This window comes from Camarhynchus parvulus, chromosome 11, assembly GCF_901933205.1.
Source record: "Camarhynchus parvulus chromosome 11, STF_HiC, whole genome shotgun sequence".
Classification (NCBI taxonomy): Eukaryota; Metazoa; Chordata; class Aves; order Passeriformes; family Thraupidae; genus Camarhynchus; species Camarhynchus parvulus.
In genome coordinates, this window is record NC_044581.1 from 1,489,331 (window position 1) to 1,508,128 (window position 18,798).

At 64.0% G+C, this 18,798-nt stretch overlaps 4 protein-coding genes across 4 annotated transcripts; 3 read left to right on the plus strand and 1 right to left on the minus strand.

Annotated features, from left to right (window-relative positions):
• Window positions 1-36: 36 nt before the first annotated feature.
• CTU2 (cytosolic thiouridylase subunit 2) lies at window positions 37-4,186 on the minus strand. Its single transcript, XM_030956006.1, has 15 exons — window positions 3,854-4,186; window positions 3,367-3,441; window positions 2,643-2,721; window positions 2,505-2,564; window positions 2,376-2,436; window positions 1,972-2,081; window positions 1,613-1,890; window positions 1,400-1,535; window positions 1,168-1,299; window positions 981-1,072; window positions 812-903; window positions 689-740; window positions 523-589; window positions 389-447; window positions 37-296 (listed from the first exon to the last, which is right to left on the minus strand). Exons 1-15 carry the CDS (start codon window positions 3,925-3,927, stop codon window positions 248-250), a joined length of 1,416 nt encoding a protein of 471 aa, XP_030811866.1. The 5' UTR covers window positions 3,928-4,186; the 3' UTR covers window positions 37-247.
• Window positions 4,187-4,254: 68 nt separating this feature from the next.
• RNF166 (ring finger protein 166) lies at window positions 4,255-10,371 on the plus strand. Its single transcript, XM_030956177.1, is given in 7 exon segments — window positions 4,255-4,305; window positions 4,307-4,428; window positions 5,718-5,874; window positions 6,626-6,738; window positions 7,009-7,123; window positions 7,705-7,812; window positions 8,503-10,371. Coding segments are annotated over 7 exon segments (732 nt in total). The 3' UTR covers window positions 8,569-10,371.
• Window positions 10,372-10,920: 549 nt separating this feature from the next.
• MVD (mevalonate diphosphate decarboxylase) lies at window positions 10,921-14,245 on the plus strand. The gene is made up of 10 exons (XM_030956176.1): window positions 10,921-11,024; window positions 11,377-11,447; window positions 11,556-11,670; window positions 11,951-12,094; window positions 12,327-12,526; window positions 12,611-12,685; window positions 13,234-13,452; window positions 13,542-13,657; window positions 13,741-13,849; window positions 14,108-14,245. Exons 1-10 carry the CDS (start codon window positions 10,955-10,957, stop codon window positions 14,186-14,188), a joined length of 1,200 nt encoding a protein of 399 aa, XP_030812036.1. The 5' UTR covers window positions 10,921-10,954; the 3' UTR covers window positions 14,189-14,245.
• Window positions 14,246-15,189: 944 nt separating this feature from the next.
• On the plus strand, window positions 15,190-17,901 carry LOC115908053 (cytochrome b-245 light chain). The gene is made up of 5 exons (XM_030956347.1): window positions 15,190-15,269; window positions 16,337-16,411; window positions 16,586-16,669; window positions 16,744-16,825; window positions 17,074-17,901. Exons 1-5 carry the CDS (start codon window positions 15,190-15,192, stop codon window positions 17,251-17,253), a joined length of 501 nt encoding a protein of 166 aa, XP_030812207.1. The 3' UTR covers window positions 17,254-17,901.
• Window positions 17,902-18,798: the final 897 nt, after the last annotated feature.

The window sequence follows — 18,798 nt, forward strand, 5'->3', positions numbered from 1 at the left end:
AATAATTCAAATGTTTTATTTATACAGATACCGAATAAAACAAACTTGAGGCCTCCCTGGCTGACAGGCAGCTGGGGCAGGGAGGTGGGGGGGACCAGGGACCTGCACCCCAGCCCCCAGTAAATGGGGATGGGGGCTCTCCCTGCCCCTGGCTGGCACAGGAATGGAATGTAGCCCTGAGGAGTGGCACCTGCCCCAGCAGTGCCACAGTGCGATGGGGATGTGTCCCCCGCCGTCCCCAACCCCTTCAGCTCTCGCTGGACTCCTGGTTCTCCTGGTTCTGCTCCATCTCCGCTCTGCAGGGGACAGACACTGGATGGACAGGGCCTCGGGGGCCAAGCAGGTGGGGAAGGGCCCCCCAGCCCCAGGGGCCCCCCAGCCCCGGTACCTGCGGATCCTGCGCTGGCCCTCGGCGCGCACGTAGGGTGGCAGCGTGTCAAGGGGACCCTGCACGAGAGGGGCCGTGAGCCTGGGGACCCCCAGCACCCCCGAGGCCCAGCCCCCTGCACCCCAAAGCCTCACCAGCTCCTTGAAGGTGAGGCGGCAGCTGTAGCACAGCAGGGGGATGTAGGCGGCTTTGCTGTCAACCCTGTGGGACAGGGATGGGGACAGGGACACTCAGCGGTGCCACCGGGGTGGCCTGGGAGCGGCTGTGGAATGCTGCAATGCCCCCAGCCCATGTGCTCACCCTGCCACTGGCTCCTCCCAGATCAGCGTGGGCTCCAGAGCCAGCTCCTCCTCTGTAAGAGCCAGCGGGTCACCGAGGGGTGCACGGCCGCTCCCCAACCCCCCCAGTGCCCGCCCCACTCACCCCCAAAGGTGTCCAGGCCGCAGAGGCAGAGGAGGCAGCGCTGTGACTCGCTGCTGGCCTTGGCCGGCTCCGGGCTCAGCTTCTCCCCAGTCCTGCAGCCAAAATGGGAGCTGTGGGTGCACCCCAATCCCCCCACACCCCCAGTACCCCCCTCTGGACTTCCCCATACCGGTACACGGTGCTGATGGTGGAGGGGAACTCCTCCTGCAGGCCCACCAGGAAGCGCTCGACCAGCTGGTGGATGCTGAGCTTCTCCCGGCGCTGAGGGAACAGCAGGGAGGGCAGGGCAGCACTGGGGCTCCTGTCCCTGCCCTGGGGACACCCAGCGTGGGCTCCCCACCAGGGGACACCCCTACCTTGGTGAAGAGGGGTGGCACAGTGACGGTGGGGACGCTGAAGAAGCGGTTGTAGAAGGCGATCTCCTTGGCCGTGTAGTCCCGCATGGGTCTCACCACCATCACGTCGCCGTGGCGCTGGTCCGTGAAGCCCTGTGGGTGCAGGGCTGCCAGGGGACTGTGCCACCACCAAGCCACGCTCCCCCATGGCATCGTGTCACCCCCGGGGTGCGGGTGGCTGTCCCCAGCTCACCGTGTCCACGGCCAGGTAGGCGCCGCGCCCCAGGGAGAGGTTGGTGAGGAGCTTGATGGCCACGCGTGTGAGGCTCTCGCCCATCATCACCTTGGCGTAGCCCTTGTCCCGGGCCATCTGCACGATCAGGTGGGTCCTGGGGACGAGGGGACAGCGGGTCAGAGCCACCCTGTGCCCAGCTGGCAGCGGTGCCAGGCAGGGTCAGTCCCTCACCGCAGCATCTCCAGCAGCTCCTCCCGCGCCGTCGCCGTCGCCGCGGCCTCGAAGCAGCGGAGCAGCTCCTGGGTTTGGGCAGCGTCCGGCAGGCAGGGGGTGGCTCCTGCTGGCGTGTCCGGGGTGCTGTGACCAGGCAGAGAGGTGCCACTGTCCCCATCCTGCCGCTGCTGCTGGATGAAGCTGTCCACAGCCTCCTTGTAGGAAGGGCCGGACGGGCCGGACGTGCTGGCGCGCTCCGGCCCCGGCTGTAAGATGGATGGGGGCAGCTCCAGCGCCTGTGGGACAGACAGAGATACAGGGCAAGTTGTCCAGATGTGTCCCTTCACCTCAGCACGTGTCCCATGTCACCCCAATACCTCCTCCAGGTGGATCAGGTGGTAGGGGAAGCCGGTGGCCCGCAGCAGGGTCTCCATCTGGGCCAGGGTCTGCTGCCGCTGCTCCGGGCTCTGCCTGCGCACGGCTCCCTCTGCGAGGTGGGGACACTGCCAGGGCTGCTGCCACACTGCCAGCCCCGTTCTGGGGCCAGGGTGGCAGCTCCACAGCCTGGCACAGTGCAGGGGACACTGTGCTGGGAGTCGGGAGTGGGGCCAGAATGGGCAGGGAACAGGCACAGGAGCTGGGAATGGGGCAGGGAACAGACAGTGGGGCTGGGAATAGGGCAGGAACAGGGAACAAGGCTGGAATGAGGAGTGAGGCAGGGAAGTGGCAGCAGGAACAGGGAATGGGCTGGGAATGGGCAGCTGGACAGGGGCTCCCTCACCCTCAACGTAGACAAGGCTGGGGATGAAGCGGAGCCTCTTGGCCGCCTCCCGGCTGAGCCCCTGCAGAGCAGTGGGGTGAGGGGGGACGAGCTGTGCATCCCCCAAGCCCCCTGAGTCCCCACACTCACCTCCTGCACCTGCCTGACCATGGCGCTGGAGGCCGGGCCCCCCGACACTGCCAGCAGCACCTGCGGGGACAGCAGGGACGGTCACGGGCCCTGGGGCCACCCCCGGGTCCCCTGGCCGGTCCCCCCGCCCGTCAGTACCTTCTCTCCCGGGAAGATGACGCGGTTCTTGCCCAGCATGGCACGGAACTTGTGCACAAAGTACTCACGGAAGCAGCCGCTGGGGGACACGGGGACTCCTGAGCCACGGCTGGGCCCACACCCCCAGACCCCACATCCCCACACCCCAAAGTCCCCTTGATGTCCCCCAGAACAGTGTCCCAGAGATCCAATGACCCCCATGAGCCACGTCCCCAAACGTTACTGTCCCCCCTCCTCCTCAACACTCAACGTCCCCAAACCTCGATGTTGTTTGGCCCCCATGTCCCAGACACCCAGTGTCCCCAAACCTTGAAGTCCCAGAGATCCAATGCCCCAAACATCCCAATGCTCCAGACACAATATCCCTGAAAACTGTCCCCAATCCCTGATGTCCCCAAGACACAAAGTTCCCAAGCCTCCATCCTCTGGAGACGCAAAGACCCCAATTTCTGATGTGCCCCAATTTCTGATGTCCTCAAGCCCCAATATCCCCAATTTCTGATGTCCCAAGTTTCTGATATCCTCAGTTTCTGATGTCCCCAAATCTGGATGTCCCCAAGCCCCGATGTCCCCAGTTTCTAATGTCCCCAGCCCAAATGTCCCCAGTTTCTGATGTCCCAAATTTCTGATATCCCCAATTTCTGATGTCCCCAAGCCCCAGTGTCCCCAATTTCTGATGTCCCCAGTCTCGCCCTCCCCAGCCCCGCTGTCCCCGGTCCCTCACCGGCAGAACGGGTCCCCGACGCGGATGACAAGCGCGGCCATGCTCTGCCTGCACTTCATGCACGTTCGGGGCTGGCTGCGGGGACACGGCCGGTCACCGGGACACCGGGACCTGACCCCCCCGGGAGCGGTACCGAGCGGGCGGGAGGGGGGGCGGTCCCGGGCAGCACCAGGGATACCGCGGATGTTACCGGGGGTAGCACCGAGACATACCGGGGGGATTACCGGGAGCGGGGGATCCGGGATGGCACTGGGGAGCACTGCAGGGATACCGGGAGCGGCACCGGGGAGGTACCGGGGGTAACACCAGAGGCAGCTCCGGGGGATTCCGGTGAGACACCGGGGATAGGACGGGGGGACACCGGGGCGGTACCGGGGGGGTGCCGGCGGGCGCATTGGGGATGTACCGGAGGCAGCACGGGAGGGATGCCCGGGGGGTACCGGGAGCGGCCCCGGGGATCCATGCCGAGGCCGGACCGGACTCACACCTGTCGGCCGGTGCGCGGCGGCGCCGCGGCGGTTCCGCGTCCGCCCCGCAGCCGCCACCCTCCACGTCGCACATGGCGGCGCCACTTGGTCCCGGTGGATTCCGGTGGGTCCCGGTGAGTCCCCGGGGGTCCTGCTCGGCCCGGGCCCCGCTCGGCCTCCTTCGGCTCCGCTCGGCCTCGCTCGGCTCCGCTCGGTCTCGTTCGGCTCCGCTCGGTTCGCACTCGGCTCCGCTGGCTCCGCTCGGCCTCGCTCGGCTCCACTCGGTTCGCACTCGGCTCCGCTCGGCTCCTCTCGGTCCCCGCGGGTCCCGCCGTGTCCCGGTGCGCTCCCGTCGCGGGGCGGTGACGCGGTGGCGCCGCTCGGTGACGTGGCGCCCGCCCCGCCGGCCGCCGCCGCCGCCATGTTCCGGAGCCTGCTGGTGGCGGCGGCGCAGCGGCCGCAGGGCCCGGCCGGGCCCCCCCCGCGCCGCCCCCGGGCCCGGCGCCGCGGCCGAGGCGCTGGAGGCGCAGTTCAGCTGCCCCATCTGCCTCGAGGTTTTCCACCGCGCCGTCGGCATCGCGGGCTGCGGGCACACGTGAGACACACGGGGCCCGAGCGGGGGCGGCGGGGACCCCCGGGGACCCTCGGGCTGAGGCGGCCCCGGGGACGGGCGGGACGCGGGGCCGGGCGCTGTGCCGGCCGGGGATCCTTGCGGGCGCTCTGCCCGGTGAGCCCAGGCGGCGCCGGGACCCCCGGCCCACACCGGGGATGGTTCGGTACCGGGACCCTCAGCCCATCCCACACCGGGATCCCCATCCCACCCCTTCCCCTCCCTCCGCTCCCAGGCCTGGCTGCTGTCCCCAGGCCCCCCCGTGTCCCCCCAGCATTTCGAGGACCCCCCGATCCCTTTTCCAGCTGATTTTGGGGGACGTTCCCGGGGCCTGGGGCTTTGCTGGGGCTCCAGCACCGCCTCACCCCTGCTTGTTTGGGGCTGGGGGCGATTCCTGCCCCCTGCAGGACCCCCCCTGCCCATCCCCGCTGCCCTGGCACTGGCAGAGCCTTTGGGGGGGTTCATTCCCTGTTCCTGGTGAGCAGGAGCGACCCGGAGTGCCGGGATAATGGGATTTTGGGGACGGGATTCCTTTTCTCCTGGGGCTTTGAGGACCTTGGAATGAGCTGATCCAGGCTCCTGCCTGGCCTGGATTCCCAACACGGGCTTGGGCTCCTTTCTGATCCAGCCTTGGAGCAGGGGAATTGTGTGAGCCTGCAGGAGCTCCCTGGGGACTCACCTGCGCCCAGTTCTCCCAGTTCGGATGCTGATCCCTGTGGTGCCCTGAGAGGCTGCCCAGACCAGAGTTAAAGGAATAAAATAGGGATTTATTTAAAAGCCTTGAAAGGATACATTTTGGGCAGTACAAGAGCCCAGCCAGGGCTACACCCAAGATGGACCCAAGATGGACAGCAGATCACGAATTTTCACACTTTTATAAGTTTTGGTCCATTTCCATGTTGGGGTTAATTGTCCAATCACAGCTCCAGGTGATGCAGTCCCATCCTCCCAGTTTGCTCTCCTCCATTCCCTGCTGTTTGTACTTTTTGGGCCTTTTTGTTGTTTGCACTTTTTGGGCCTGAAGCTGCAGTGGTGTCCTTGGTTCTGGGGCTGGAAAAGGATTCCTCTGTGTGCCTGAGCTGTGAGGAGAACTGCTGACACTTTATATGAAGTTCAGAGTTAAATACCAATGTAGTAGAGAGTCTGAAAATATAAAAGAGAAAACTGCTAAAAAGCTAGAACCCATCAGCTGGGTTTGGGGTGCCCCGGGCAGCGGGGTGCCCTGCTGGGGTGCTGCTGTGCCCGGGGTGCTCAGGGCCCCCCTGTGCCCCCAGGTTCTGTGGGGAATGCCTGCAGCCCTGCCTGCAGGTGCCCTCCCCGCTGTGCCCGCTCTGCCGCGTGCCCTTCGACCCCAAGAAGGTGGAGAAGGCTTCCAGCGTGGAGAAACAGCTCTCGTCCTACAAGGCTCCCTGCAGAGGCTGCAGCAAGAAGGTAAAGCTGTGAAGCTGCTTGTCCCCATGGTCCCCATGGTCCCCATCCGCCTCTGGAATGTGTCCAGAGAAGTAAGCAGAGCTGGGGGAGGCTCAGCCTGGAGAAAGGGATGCTCAGGGCACCTTGTGGCTCTGCACAGAGGGGACAACCAGGGGGGGTCAGGCTCTGCCCCCAGGGAATGGGGACAGAACCTCTGGGGGTCCCTGCAGCCCCAAATCTCCGTGCTGCAGGGAAGGGTGGGTGGGTGCATGTCAGTGTTAGGCTGGACATGACACACACGTGATCAGGGGCCAAGAAGAAAAAAGTTTTTTATTCTGTGTGTTCTCCAGCTTATACACTCTTAACAAAGCGTGATCTTGAGTCACTGACTACATCACAATAACTTATTGGTGCAAAGCAATTAACGTCAATAGAATTGGCAAAAGTTTTACAGAAATTTAATAAGGCACATGTACACATCTACTTATGCACCTAGTCTAGATTACAAAATTTTTCATGTATCTTTTCTAATCTGTTTCCATGCTGACAGTTTTGTCTTCTTCCTTGCTATGGATACACTCGAAAATCATCCATTGTTATTTCTTCTGTTAACTCAGCTTGGCTTGCAGGCCAGCTGTCCAGCCCCTCCATGGGTGCAGCATTCCCAGTGCTGTGGGTGATGGAGCAGAGGTCACTCCCAGCCCAGCTGCTGTCCTGGCTCCTGGCAGGTGCTCCTGCAGCTCCAGGAGTGTTTCTTGTCCCCCTCCTGCAGGTGACCCTGGCCAAAATGCGCTCGCACGTCTCGTCCTGCGCCAAGGTGCAGGAGCAGATGGCCAACTGCCCCAAGTTTGTTCCAGTGGTCCCCACATCCCAGCCTATTCCCAGGTATGCCTGAAACGTGGCCCTCCCTGCGTGCCCCAAAACCCAGGTGTGTGTAGTGCCTGTCCCCGGGAGGAAGAGCAGCGCCTGTTCCCTCCTGCCGCTGCTGCTCTGGTTTTGGAGCACAGGGTAGGATGGAGGATCCACCCAGGCGGGGAGGTGGGCTGGGAAGGGGCTGGGCTGGCTCCTGCTGTCCCAGAGCTCTGTGTGTGTGTTAGTTTGGAAGGAGGCAGAGCAGCCTCCCCTCGGATCTGAGCTCATCCTTGCTCTCTGCAGCAACATTCCCAACCGCTCCACGTTCGTGTGTCCGTACTGCGGGGCGAGGAACCTGGACCAGCAGGAGCTGGTGAAGCACTGCATGGAGAACCACAGGAATGACCCCAACAAAGTGGTGAGTGCTCTGTGTGGGACAGCTCTGGGGATCCAGCCACACCCTGCAGCATCCCACGATGTGTTCCAGCTGGTTTAAACCCCTCTGGGAGATGGGGATCTGTCTCTGCTTTGTTAGAGGCTCCATCCCCCTGTTCCTGCAAACCAGGTGGTGCTGGATTTCCTCTCCCTGTTCCCTCTGGGTTGACCAAGGTGGGGAACTTGGGATCTCCAGCACAGGAAGGACCTGGAGCTGATGGAGATCACCAAGGTGATCAGAGGGGTGGAGCAGCTCTGGCATGAGGAGAGGCTGAGAAAATTGGGATTGTTCAGCCTGGGAAAGAGAAGCTTCAGGGAGACCTAATTGTGGCCTTCCAGGACCTTCAGGAAAGGTGGAGAGGCTGTTGACAAGGGCCTGGCGTGACAGGACAAGGGGGAATGGATCCAAACTGCCATAGAGTTGGTTTGGGGGAGAAATCCTTCCCCGTGAGGGAGGGGACGCCCTGGCACGGGGTGCCCAGAGAAGCTGTGGCTGTCCCTGGATCCCTGGCAGTGTCCAAGGCCACGTGCAGGTGCCACCATCCCGTGTCCCTGTCCCCACAGGTGTGCCCGGTGTGCTCGGCCATGCCCTGGGGGGATCCCAGCTACAAGAGTGCCAACTTCCTGCAGCACCTGCTCCACAGGCACAAGTTCTCCTACGACACCTTCGTGGTGAGTCTGACCCTGAGCCAAAAAAGGGGGACCCCCTCCCCATGTCCTGTGCCAGGAGGTGAAACCATGTGTCCACCCATGAGACCCCCACACCCACCAGGGTGTCCTCACACACCAGGAGGAGAGGGGATTGTTCCTGCACTCCACAAAACGGGTTTTTCCATGGAACTCTTCCCCTGAGGAATTGTAACACAAAACCCCTTTTCTTGGAGGTTTTGGAGCAGGGGCTGGGAGCAGCCCTGCCCCAGGGTTTGGGGGGGTGTGGTTGCTGCACGTGGGGGGTCCCTGACCCCTCCTGTGTGGGGGGCAGTGGTGGTGGCTCAGCCTTAGCCTCAGGGGAGGCTCTGTTCCCATCCTGCTTTCATTGGAGAGATGTCAGGGAAAACAATCTCCAGGCATTTTCCGCGGAATATCCCAACCCAGAGCTCTACAAAAACCCCTGGCCTCGCTGGAAGGCTTCACCCTTTGGCCTCAGCTTGTGTGGGCAGGTTCCATCCCTCCTGGCAGGTGTGGGATCCCGGGCAGGACAGGGGTGTGGGCACAGAGGACACCCAGAGAGCACGGGTGGCACTCCTGGGATCCGTGTGCCAGGGGAATTCAGGCTCCATGGCACAGGAGCAGGCAGGGCTCCGTGGGTACAGCGTGCCCTGGCTGTGCCAGCTCTCCTGAGCTGCCCTGTTTGCTTTTCAGGATTACAACATCGACGAGGAGGCGGCGTTGCAGGCAGCCCTGGCTCTGTCCCTCTCTGAGAACTGAGGCTGATCCCTCTCCCTGCCCTGGCTCCTTCTGGACACTCCAGGAACCCTCTGGAGCCCCTCTGCTGCCTCTGTTCCCACTGCAATTCCCACCTTGTTGAAGAAGGTGGAGCCTCTCCAGTTGTCCCAGTGAGTGAGCAGAGAGCAGTGGAGCAGGGCTGGGATCACTCCTTGGATTGGTGTTTAATATCCGTGTTGGGAGCTTTGCCCTGTGTCCAGATCTATTTATTGCTAGATGCTTTTTGGCACACTCGTCCCTGCTCTCTGGTGCAGCAGAATAGGTACCTGAAACTGATGGATGCCAAACACCCTCCTTTGGGACTGGAATCGGCCACATCCTTTGAAAAAGGAGGAAGGCAGCACGGAGCTTCTTTTTTTAAACTCTCCAAGGATTTTTCTAGAGATGTCAGGCTGTCCTGACCCCCGTGCTGGAGGCTGGAGCTGCCTCCTTCACCTGAACCCCAGGATGAGACTGAAGAGTGGTTCAGAGGAGGCCTGGAGGACGGCATCCAGCGCCCAGGGAAACCTCCCCTTCCTCGTTTTGTACCGGCTCTTGGGACACCGAATCCTTGCCTTTTTCTACACAAAGCAGTGAAGCCTTTTCCACGTTTTCTAGAGCGGGCTCAGAAGCTGCTCCCCTTCACTCTGCAATATCTGCCACCCAGGACAAGAGTATTTTTATGGAACATTATCAAGAAAGTTTATTTTTTACACAGATAACCCAAGCAAATGAACACGTGGATTGGGAACGGGGCAGGAGCTGGATCCTGGAGCAGGTCAGACTCTGGGGTAGGGGGAAGTGCAGGGATCTTTCTGGCACATCCCTGGATATTTCTGGGCCTTTCCCTTCCCTCAGCAGAGTTCCTCTGCCTGTGAGGGAGCAGGCAGGATGCTTGGGTTGGATCCAGGTGCTGGCTGCCCGTGGAATGGCTGTCCATGCAGGATCCCAGCCTGATCCCCCCAGAAATCAGGGACTGCATCTCCTGTGGGAATCCCTCCCTGGGAATGGGACACTGTTGATCCAAGGTGCTCCACAGCATCCTGGTGCCCCCTTCTCCTGCCTCTGAGCCCTGCCTGCTGCTGCTGGGGTTAGCTCTGGAGGGCTGGGAGAGGCTGGCAGGGAGATGGCACCAGCCACGGGGTGATTCCCGAGAGCCTTCCTGCAGGATTTGCAGGGAAGGGCTGGGAGAGGCCCCCTCTGCTCGGGGAGTTCCTGAGCTTTATCCAAAACCTGCTTCCAGCTCTGCTCTAGCAATACTGCCTTGGGCTTTGTTCTGGTTTTCATAGTGCTGGCTGATTTTGGGACCTGCAGCCCTGCAGGGAGCCCTGAGCTCCCCAGGCAGGGCAGGGAAAGGGATGGGGCCTTCTCTGACCTGCCCAGCAGTGCTGGCACCTGGGGCATGTTCCTGTGGCATGGAGGGCACTGGAATCTTCCAGGAGGGACCCAGGAGCATTTCCCTGTGCTGTGCTCAGCTGGGACCCTCAGCTGCTGCAGCACTGTTAGCCTCGGGCTCCTTCCCTCTCTCCTCCTTCTCCTTTTTGCCCCACAGAGACAGAGCAGGGGCAGCAAGAGCTGCTTTTGTAAAGCACTTTAAGGCCCTGGGTGTGAGGGGCCGCACCAGGCTGTGCCAGGGGTCCCCTCTGTGCCAGGGATCCCTGGATATCCCACTGGCTGTGCCCACCAGTGCATCACCCACCACTTTTTTGCATAATTAGAACTTTTAACGAGCCGTCCTGTTTTTTGAAGAGGAATTAACTCGATGACGTATTTGTAGCAAACCATTTTTCTCAATAAAGGCAGTTTCATCCACGCGTGGCCTCTGGTGGGGGAGGGAGCACTGGAGGGATGCTGGGAGCACTGGGATACAGTGGCTCTGGGGGCTCTCAGAACTGGGGACATTTGGATCCATGGATCACTGGACACTTCCAGGGATCCGGTGCGTTTATACCGGGGGTATTTGGGGTGTGAAGGTGACAGGGAGTGCGGGAGCACTGGAGGTGTTCTGGGAGCACTGGGGCGGTACTGGGGCAGGGGCTGCTGGGGCCTGAGCAGTGCGGGGAGCACTGGGAGCGGTGCGGGGAGCGCTGGGAGCGGTACGGGGAGGACCGGGAGCGGGACCGGGAACAGAACCGGGAGCGGGACCGGGAACAGAACCGGGAGCGGGACCGGGAGCATCTGCGCACGCGCAGGTCTTGCCCAATTCAAAAATGGCGCCCCGCAGGCCCCGCCCAGCGCGCCCAGGGGGCGGGGCCGCCCGTGGTCCGATCGCTGCCATTGGCTGTTGGGAACCAGCTGCTGCGGTCTCGACCAATGGCGAGGCGAGACCGGCCGCAGGCCACGGTCACGTGCGTGGCGCGGGGGCGGGGCCTGAGTGCGGCCGGCAGCGATGGCGGCGGAGCGGGCGCTGGCGATGGCGACCTGCACGGCCCCGGTGAACATCGCCGTGATCAAGTACTGTGAGTGCCGGGGACACGGCCGGGGCGGGCACGGGGGCACGGGATCCGGGCTGGGCTGGGTGTGCCGTGCCGGGCCGGGCTGGGCTGGGCTGGGCTGTGTTCCTGCTGGCCGTGCTGTTCCGTGCCGTGCCATTCCAAGCCGGGCCACGCCGTGCCAAGCGCTGCTATGCCATGCTTTGCTTTGTGTCCATCGGTGCCATTCGGAACTGTTCCGTGGCACTCCTAGCCATGCCATGCCATTCCTGGCTGTGCCATGCCATGCTTTGCTGCTCCATCAGTGCCATCAAACTTTCATGCCATTCCTACCCATTCCATGCCATTCCAAGCCGTGCCACGCCGTGCTCTCTTGCAGGGGGCAAGCGAGACACCGACCTCATCCTGCCCATCAACTCCTCCCTGAGCGTGACGCTGCACCAGGACCAGGTGGGTCAGCATCAGGACCAGGATCGGGTTTAGGATCAGGATTAGGAGCAGGACCAGGTTTAGGAGCAGCCCCCAGGGGTGCTGAGCCGTGTCCCTCTCTCCCCGCAGCTCAAGACCACCACGACAGCGGCCGCCAGCCGGGATTTCACGGAGGACCGGCTGTGGCTCAACGGGAAGGAGGCGGACGTGGGGCACCCGCGGGTCCAGGCCTGTCTGCGCGAGGGTGAGTGTCCCCTGCTGGGGGTGTCCCTGCTGTCCTCACTGTCACTGTCCTCACTGTCCTCGCTGTCCCTGCTGTCCTCACTGTCACTATCCTCGCTGTCCCTGCTGTCCCTGTCCTCACTGTTGCCTGACCCCGCTATCTCTGCTGCCCCCACTGTCCCTGTCCCCGCTGTCCCTGCTGTCCCCTGTCCCCGCTGTCCCTGCTGTCCCCTATCCCCGCTGTCCCCATTGTCCCCGCTGTCCCTGACCCCTGTGTCCCCCCGTCCCCGCTGTCCCCGCAGTGCGGCGCCTGGCACGGAAGCGCCGCGGGGGCGGTGAGGACGCGGCTGCTCTCAGCCTCTCCTACAAGATCCACATCGCCTCCGAGAACAACTTCCCCACGGCCGCCGGGCTCGCCTCCTCCGCCGCCGGCTACGCCTGCCTCGGTGCGTCTGGGGCCGGCCTGACCCTCAGCTGTGCCCTCCGGGGCTGGCAGAGGTGACAGGGCTGTCCCCTGTGCCTGTCCCTGCAGTGTCAGTGCTGGCCTGGCTCTGTGGTGGCAGCAGGAGGGGTGACAGGGCTGTCCCCTGTGCCTGTCCCCGCAGTGTCAGCGCTGGCCTGGCTCTGTGGTGGCAGCAGGAGGGGTGACAGGGCTGTCCCCTGTGCCTGTCCCCGCAGTGTCAGCGCTGGCCCGGCTCTACGGGCTGGAGGAGGAGCTGTCCGAGGTGGCGCGGCAGGGCTCGGGCAGTGCCTGCCGCAGCATGTTCGGTGGCTTCGTGCAGTGGCAGCGCGGGGAGCGCCCCGATGGCAGCGACAGCCTGGCCCTGCAGGTGGCCCCCGAGACGCACTGGCCGGAGCTCCGCGTCCTCGTCCTGGTGGTGAGGGGCTGGCAGGGCATTTGGGTGGGATTTGGGCTCGGGGGGCTCAGCAGGGGCCGTGTCCCAGGGTCTGTGTCCCCCCAGGTCAGTGGGGAGAAGAAGCCAGTGGGCAGCACGGCGGGCATGCAGACCAGCGTGGAGACCAGTCCCCTGCTGAAGGTAGGGGGACATGGGACTCGTCCTGCCCGGGCAGGGACAGGGTCCCCTTTCCCTTGCAATGGGGCTGGAGGGTGTGCAGTGACACCCAGAGGGTCATGGTGCTGTGGGTGTCACCAAACCTGCTGTATCCCCAGATTTTGGGTGACCACAACCCACCTGTTGTGAATGTCACTGAGTTTGGGTAACTGTGACCCTCCTGCCATGGGTGTCACTAAACTGGGGTGGCCACACCCTGCCTGCTGTGGGTGTCACTGATTTGGGGTGACCACAACCCACTTGCTGTGGCTGTCACTGTGCTGATGGTGACCCCCCTGCTGTGGGTGTCACTGATTTGGGGTGACCACAACCCACTTGCTGTGGCTGTCACTGTGCTGATGGTGACCCCCCTGCTGTGGGTGTCACTGATTTGGGGTGACCATGACCCGCCTGCTGTGGCTGTCACTGTGCTGATGGTGACCCCCCTGCTGTGGGTGTCACTGATTTGGGGTGACCATGACCCGCCTGCTGTGGCTGTCACTGTGCTGATGGTGACCCCCCTGCTGGGGCAGCACCGGGCAGAGGTGGTGGTCCCCGAGCGCCTGGCCCAGATGATGCAGCACATCCGTGAGCGTGACTTCGAGGGCTTTGGCCAGCTGGCCATGAGGGACAGCAACCAGTTCCACGCCACCTGCCTGGACACCTTTCCTCCCATCTTCTACCTGACGGACGTGTCGCGCCACATCATCGCGCTGGCACACCGCTACAACGCCCACCACGGCCACACCAAGGTACCCGCGGGGCCCCGGGGCTGCCACGGCACCGTGGCCCTCTCCTGGGTCCCCACATCCGTCCCCATGTCCCCACGATGCCACCACAGGTCGCCTACTCCTTCGACGCCGGCCCCAACGCCGTCATCTTCGCGCTGGCCGACGCCGTGGCCGAGTTTGTGGAGGTGGTGAGGCGCAGCTTCCCCCCCGCCACCAACGGGGACCAGTAAGGGAACCCCCTGCTTACTGGGGAGGGTGGGGGTGCTGGGGTGCTGGGGACACGGGGACCGAGTGCTCACCTTGTCACAGGTTTGTCCGGGGGCTGCCCGTGGGCTCAGCTGTGCTGCCGCCGGAGCTGGAGGGTGCCGTGCTCACCGAGCCTGTGCCCGGGGCTGTCCAGTACATCCTGCACACCAAGGTGAGGCTGGGGGGAGCTCTGACCCCATCCCTGCCCCCGAGGGGGTGGTGGGACCCCACTGCTGTGCCCAGGGGTGTCCAGGACCCCATCCCTGTCCCCATCCCCAGGGTGGTATTCAGGACCCCATTTCTGGACACATTCCCACTGGGGTGACCTGTTGGGGTCTGTGGTGCCCAGAGCTGCCCCCCACCCACAGCGGGGGGAGCCCTACAGGCAGTGGGGCTCCCCAGTGTCCCTGACCCGTGTCCTGTCCCACAGCCTGGCCCTGGTCCCCAGCTCGTGGATGACCCCAGCCAGCACCTGCTGGGCCCGGATGGGCTGCCCCGGAGCCGTGCCTGACCCCGGTGACACTCTATGACAGCCAGGGGGACTCTGCCGGTGCCACCAGCGGGCCTCAGGACCCTGAGCCAGGCCTGCTGCAAAGCTGTCCCCAGCCCTGGGGCAGGATGTCACCCCGGGGCTGGTTTTTAATCTTTTGTAAGGAAATAGAGGGTTCCTGGCTCCAGTGCTGTTCTGGGGTGTCGGGTTCTGTGTGTGGGGCTGGGGGGGAGCAGGAGATGGGGACAGTCCCTGGGGCTGGTCCTGTTCCTCCGCACAGGCCTGTCACCCCACATGACCCTGTGTCCCTTGTGGGACATCTCCTGTCCCACATGCCCCCAAGTTGTCACTGACCCTGTCCTTCCACACTGCCACTCTCCCCTGCACATGCCACATCCCCTGTCCCCCCGTGTCCCTCGTGGGACATCTCCTGTCCCATATGCCCCAAGTTGTTATTGACCCTGTCCTTCCACATGGCCCTGTCCCTTGCACATGCCACATCCCCTGTCCCTTGCAGGGCCAAGCCTGTCCCCATCCCTCCGCTGTCCCCACTGCCGGGACGGCTCCTGTCCCCTGGCATGGCCCCCGTTGTCCCCGGGGCTGGCCCTGTCCCTCCGCGCCATCCCTGTCACCGCCGTGTCCCCGGTGTGGCCCCGGGCCGGGGCCGTGTCCCCGCGGGGGCGTGGCTTATGGGAAACGGGCGTGGTTAATACGAATGGGCGTGGCATTAAAGGGTGTGGTCGATACGGAGGAGGCGTGGCCTGTGCTGGTAGCGCCGCGCCCGCCTTCCGGGTCGGGACCGGCCGAGCGGAGCCGAACCGGGCCGGGCCGGGCCCACCGGGAGCAGCCGAGCAAAGCAGAGAGGGCCGAACCGGACCGAGCCGAACCCGACCGGGCTGAGCCGAACCGGACCAGGCCGGGAGCAGCCGAAGGGGCTCGGGAGTAGCCGGGAGCAGCCGAACCCGTTCGGACCGAGCCGAGCGGAGCGGCCGAAGCCGCTCGGGCCGGTTCCGGCGCCGGCCATGGGGCAGATCGAGTGGGCCATGTGGGCGAACGAGCAGGCGCTGGCCGCCGGGCTCAGTGAGTGTGAGGGGGTCTGGGGGTTTGGGGCGCTCCGGGAAGTCCCCGGGCTCTGCCGGAGTGAGCGCCCCGCGGGCTGGGCATGCCGAGCCCCGGGGATGGGATGCGATGGGGTGCGATGGGATTGGGGGGGTCCCGGTCCCACCGGGCTGCGGGTGCGGGCGGGGGACGGCCGGGAAGTCCCGGCCCGGCGGGGCTGGAGCCTCCGCTTCCTCCTTTTCTCTTCCTCCTCTGCCCTCTCTTCTTCGGTTCCGTTCTCTCCTCCTCTGCTCTCCTCTCGCTCCGGCCGCGAGGCCAAAAACCTCCCCCGAGTCCGGGGCCCCGCAGCAGCGTCACCCCCGCATCCGCTCCGGGAGCGCTCGGGGCCGGGGACCCCCAGGGCCCCTCCTGGATCCGGGTGTCCCGTGTGTCCCCAGGGCCATAACCCCGGGATGGGGTTTGCGGGGGCTGGATCCGGAGTTTGGGGGGGCATATCCTGAGCTCGGGGCTGTATCTGGGGTTTTGGGAGCTGCATCTCCGGTTTGGGGGTTTGTGTCCTCGTTTGGGGGGTTGTATCCCGGTTTGGGGTTTGTATCCTGGTTTGAGTGTTGTATCCAGGATTGGGGGTTTGTATCCCGGGTTGGGGTCGGTATCCCGGTTGTGGATTTGTATCCCGGTTTAGGGGATCGGTATCCCGGGGTTGGGGTGGGTATCCCGGTGTGGGGTGGGTATCCCGGGTTTAGGGGTTGTATCCCGGTTTGGGGGTGGGTATCCCGGTTTGGGGTGGGTATCCCGGGTTTAGGGTTGTATCCCGGTTTGGGGGTTGTATCCCGGTTTGGGGTGGGTATCCCGGTTTGGGGTGGGGTTGGTATCCCGGTGGTTGTTCGCTGCGGCAGTTCAAGGGCTGGGTGCTATGTATCCTTCCCCACAGCATTCCCGGGGCTGGGCTGCGGGAAAGCCCCGTCCCGATCGGGCTGGGAGGCATCACCGGGGAGGGGTCACATCCTCATCTCCCCACCGTGCTCCCAGCTGTGCCTTCCCTGCCCCTTTCTGGGATGTTCCTTGGGGCTATTCCCGGTCCCGTCCCGCCTTTCCTTGACGCCCCGGCAGCGCTGCAGGCGTCCTGGTGTGCCTGCTCGAGTATCCCCGGAGCAAACGCAAGAAGGGCTCCACCATGGAGAGGTGGTGAGTGCTGGGTCCCCCCTGCAGCCCCGGGGTCCTGGTGCCCCCCAAACGCGGGGGTGTGGGAGCAGAGCTGGATCCCACGGGTGGGTTCCGTGCAGAGATGGGGGTCCCTGGAGGCTGGCTGTCCCCTGAGGGTGGGGACACCCCCAGTGACCCGCTGCTGTCACCCTGCAGTGGCCAGAAGTACCTGACAGCCGTGGTGAAGCTCCTGGGGCCCCTCACCAGGAATTATTACATCCGAGCCGTCCTGCACGCTGCGTGAGTGGGGTGCAGGGTCGGGGCTGGGGGATGAGCCCCCCCAGCTCCCTCTGAACCCCGAATCTCTGTCACAGCCTGGCTGTCCCTGCTGGGTTCCTCCTCTCCACCATCCTGGGCACCGTCTGCCTGGGCATTGCCAGCGGCATCTACCTGCTGGTGAGTGCAGAGGGGCTTTGGGGGTTTTGGGGGGCTGGGAGGCGGAGGCCACCCCTAAAACCATGCACCAGTGCTTCCCTGGGAATTCCAAAAGCATTCCCAGATGGGGCTGCAGGAACAGCCTGTCCCAGTCAGGGTGGACAGGGGTCGTGTCACATCCTCCCCTCCGGTCCCACGGTGCTTTCCCTGCCCCCAGCAGCCCCTATTTGGGGTGGGCCTTGTTCCTTGGCACTACTGTGACCCCGCAGGCTGCAGTCCGAGGGGAGGAGTGGAGACCCATCGAGCAGAAGCCCCGGGAGAGGCCCAAAGGGGGGGGCACCATGAAGCCGCCCCCCAGCAACCCCCCGCCCCGGCCGCCCCCCGACGCCCGCAGGAAGCAGCCGGAGCTGGGGGGGCAGGTGAACCCCATCCCTGTGGAGGTGGAATAACGGGGGGTCCCCCTGCCCTGCTCCTGCTCCTGCTCCTGCTTCCCAGCTGCTCCTGGATCCACTGCAGCCATTGGGCTCCTGGGGGTCCCCAAAACCCCGGGGCTCTGAGCCCCTTGCTGGGGGTCCCCAGCTCCTGGGATCATCAGTTCCCCTGGGCTCCCCAAGGGGTTCCCAAATCCCCAGTGATGCTCTGGGGTTCCCAGCTCTCCTGGGGATCCCTAAATCCCCCCAGCAATGCTCAGCTCCTTATAGAATCTCCATCTGCTGGGGATCCCCAAATCCCCCAGGATGCTCAGCTCCCAAATCCCTATAGATGCTCAGCTCGTTGTAGGATCTCCATCTCCTGGGGATCCCCAAATCCCCTAAGATGCCCAGCTCCCAAATTCCCAGTGATCTGATGCTCCCTGTGGGGTTTCCAGCTCTCAGGGGCTTCCCAACTTCTGGAGATTCCCAAATCCCTGGGCATGCTCTGCTCCCTGAGGGTCCCCCAATTCTCTAAGCATCCCCAGTTCCCTGGGGGATCCCCAAATCCCTGTGGGATTCCAACTCTCAGGGATTCCCCAGCTCCCAGGGGGATCAGGCAGCTCTGCTCCTGCTCTCCCTGGTTTTTGTCATTTCTGCAGTTGCTGTTGCAATAAAAAGTGGGAAAGGCCCTGGCTGCCCCTGCCTCCTGCTCCAGGGGGAATTCTCCCAGCCCTGCCCTGCTCCTGGGGGGCTGGCACAGGACTGGGGAGGGAATGTGGGGAGCATTTCCCTTCCCATCCCATTGGTGGCTGCTGCAAGTTCCCAGGTGTGACGTGGGTGCCAAATCCTTGATCCCATGGGGTCAGCAGCTGCTCAGGCCCCCTCTGCCCCCTCCGCACACAGACCCTGCCCCCTCGGGGGCTGCAGGGGGCCCAGGGCCCCCCCAGGTGCTGCCAGCCGAGGTGGGGTGGCCCTGGCAGGTGGCACCAGGCCCGTGGGATGTGGTGCCCGGGGGCAGAGCCGTGGGAAAGGCGTGGGTGTCGGGGTGCCAGGGCTGGGTCCCCCCCAGGCTGGGGGTGTGGGGCACCCCTGTGCCCTCCCTGTCACCTCCCAGTTCATCCTGCCCACCGTGCTGGGGCTGAGGGCTGTCCCACAGCTGGCACTGCCCATGATGGATGTCCCTCTGCCCCTGTGCCCCAATTCCCCACATCCCAATGCCCTGGCTGGGAACAGAGTGAGGACGGTGCCAGGAGTTGTTGGCTTTTATTTGCAGCATTAAATAGCACTGGGAAGGAGACAATAAATACCTTTTCTGGGGGAATAAATAACCAGTGAGTGCAGCACTCACAGGGTCTGGCCGTGGGGCGATGCTGGCCCTGGAGTCACAGCCGTGGCTGGGGGGGGGTCAGCAATAAATAAGAGAGGGTACAAAAAGCCCCCCCGGCAGCAAGGCTTATAAATAACTGATAAATAACCAGGGAGGGGCCACCCTGGCAGGGTCGGGTGCTCTAAAACAAGCACGGGCGGGGTGACACGGTCCCCGGGGTGACACGGTCCCCGGGGTGACACGGTGCCCAGGGT

Bases quoted from the DNA above. Each gene is read 5' to 3' on its own strand.
- CTU2 (XM_030956006.1), bottom strand. From the start codon at position 3,927: ATGTGCGACGTGGAGGGTGGCGGCTGCGGGGCGGACGCGGAACCGCCG. The intron at 741-811 runs GTGAGTGGGGCG...TGGCTCTTACAG, and splicing joins CGGCCTGGACACCTTTGGGG to AGGAGGAGCTGGCTCTGGAG. The intron at 448-522 runs GTGAGGCTTTGG...CCTCTCGTGCAG, and splicing joins GCCTCACCTTCAAGGAGCTG to GGTCCCCTTGACACGCTGCC.
- MVD (XM_030956176.1), top strand. From the start codon at position 10,955: ATGGCGGCGGAGCGGGCGCTGGCGATGGCGACCTGCACGGCCCCGGTG. The intron at 11,025-11,376 runs GTGAGTGCCGGG...GCTCTCTTGCAG, and splicing joins CATCGCCGTGATCAAGTACT to GGGGCAAGCGAGACACCGAC. The intron at 12,686-13,233 runs GTAGGGGGACAT...CTGCTGGGGCAG, and splicing joins AGACCAGTCCCCTGCTGAAG to CACCGGGCAGAGGTGGTGGT.
- LOC115908053 (XM_030956347.1), top strand. From the start codon at position 15,190: ATGGGGCAGATCGAGTGGGCCATGTGGGCGAACGAGCAGGCGCTGGCC. The intron at 16,670-16,743 runs GTGAGTGGGGTG...TCTCTGTCACAG, and splicing joins CGAGCCGTCCTGCACGCTGC to CCTGGCTGTCCCTGCTGGGT. The intron at 16,826-17,073 runs GTGAGTGCAGAG...GTGACCCCGCAG, and splicing joins CCAGCGGCATCTACCTGCTG to GCTGCAGTCCGAGGGGAGGA.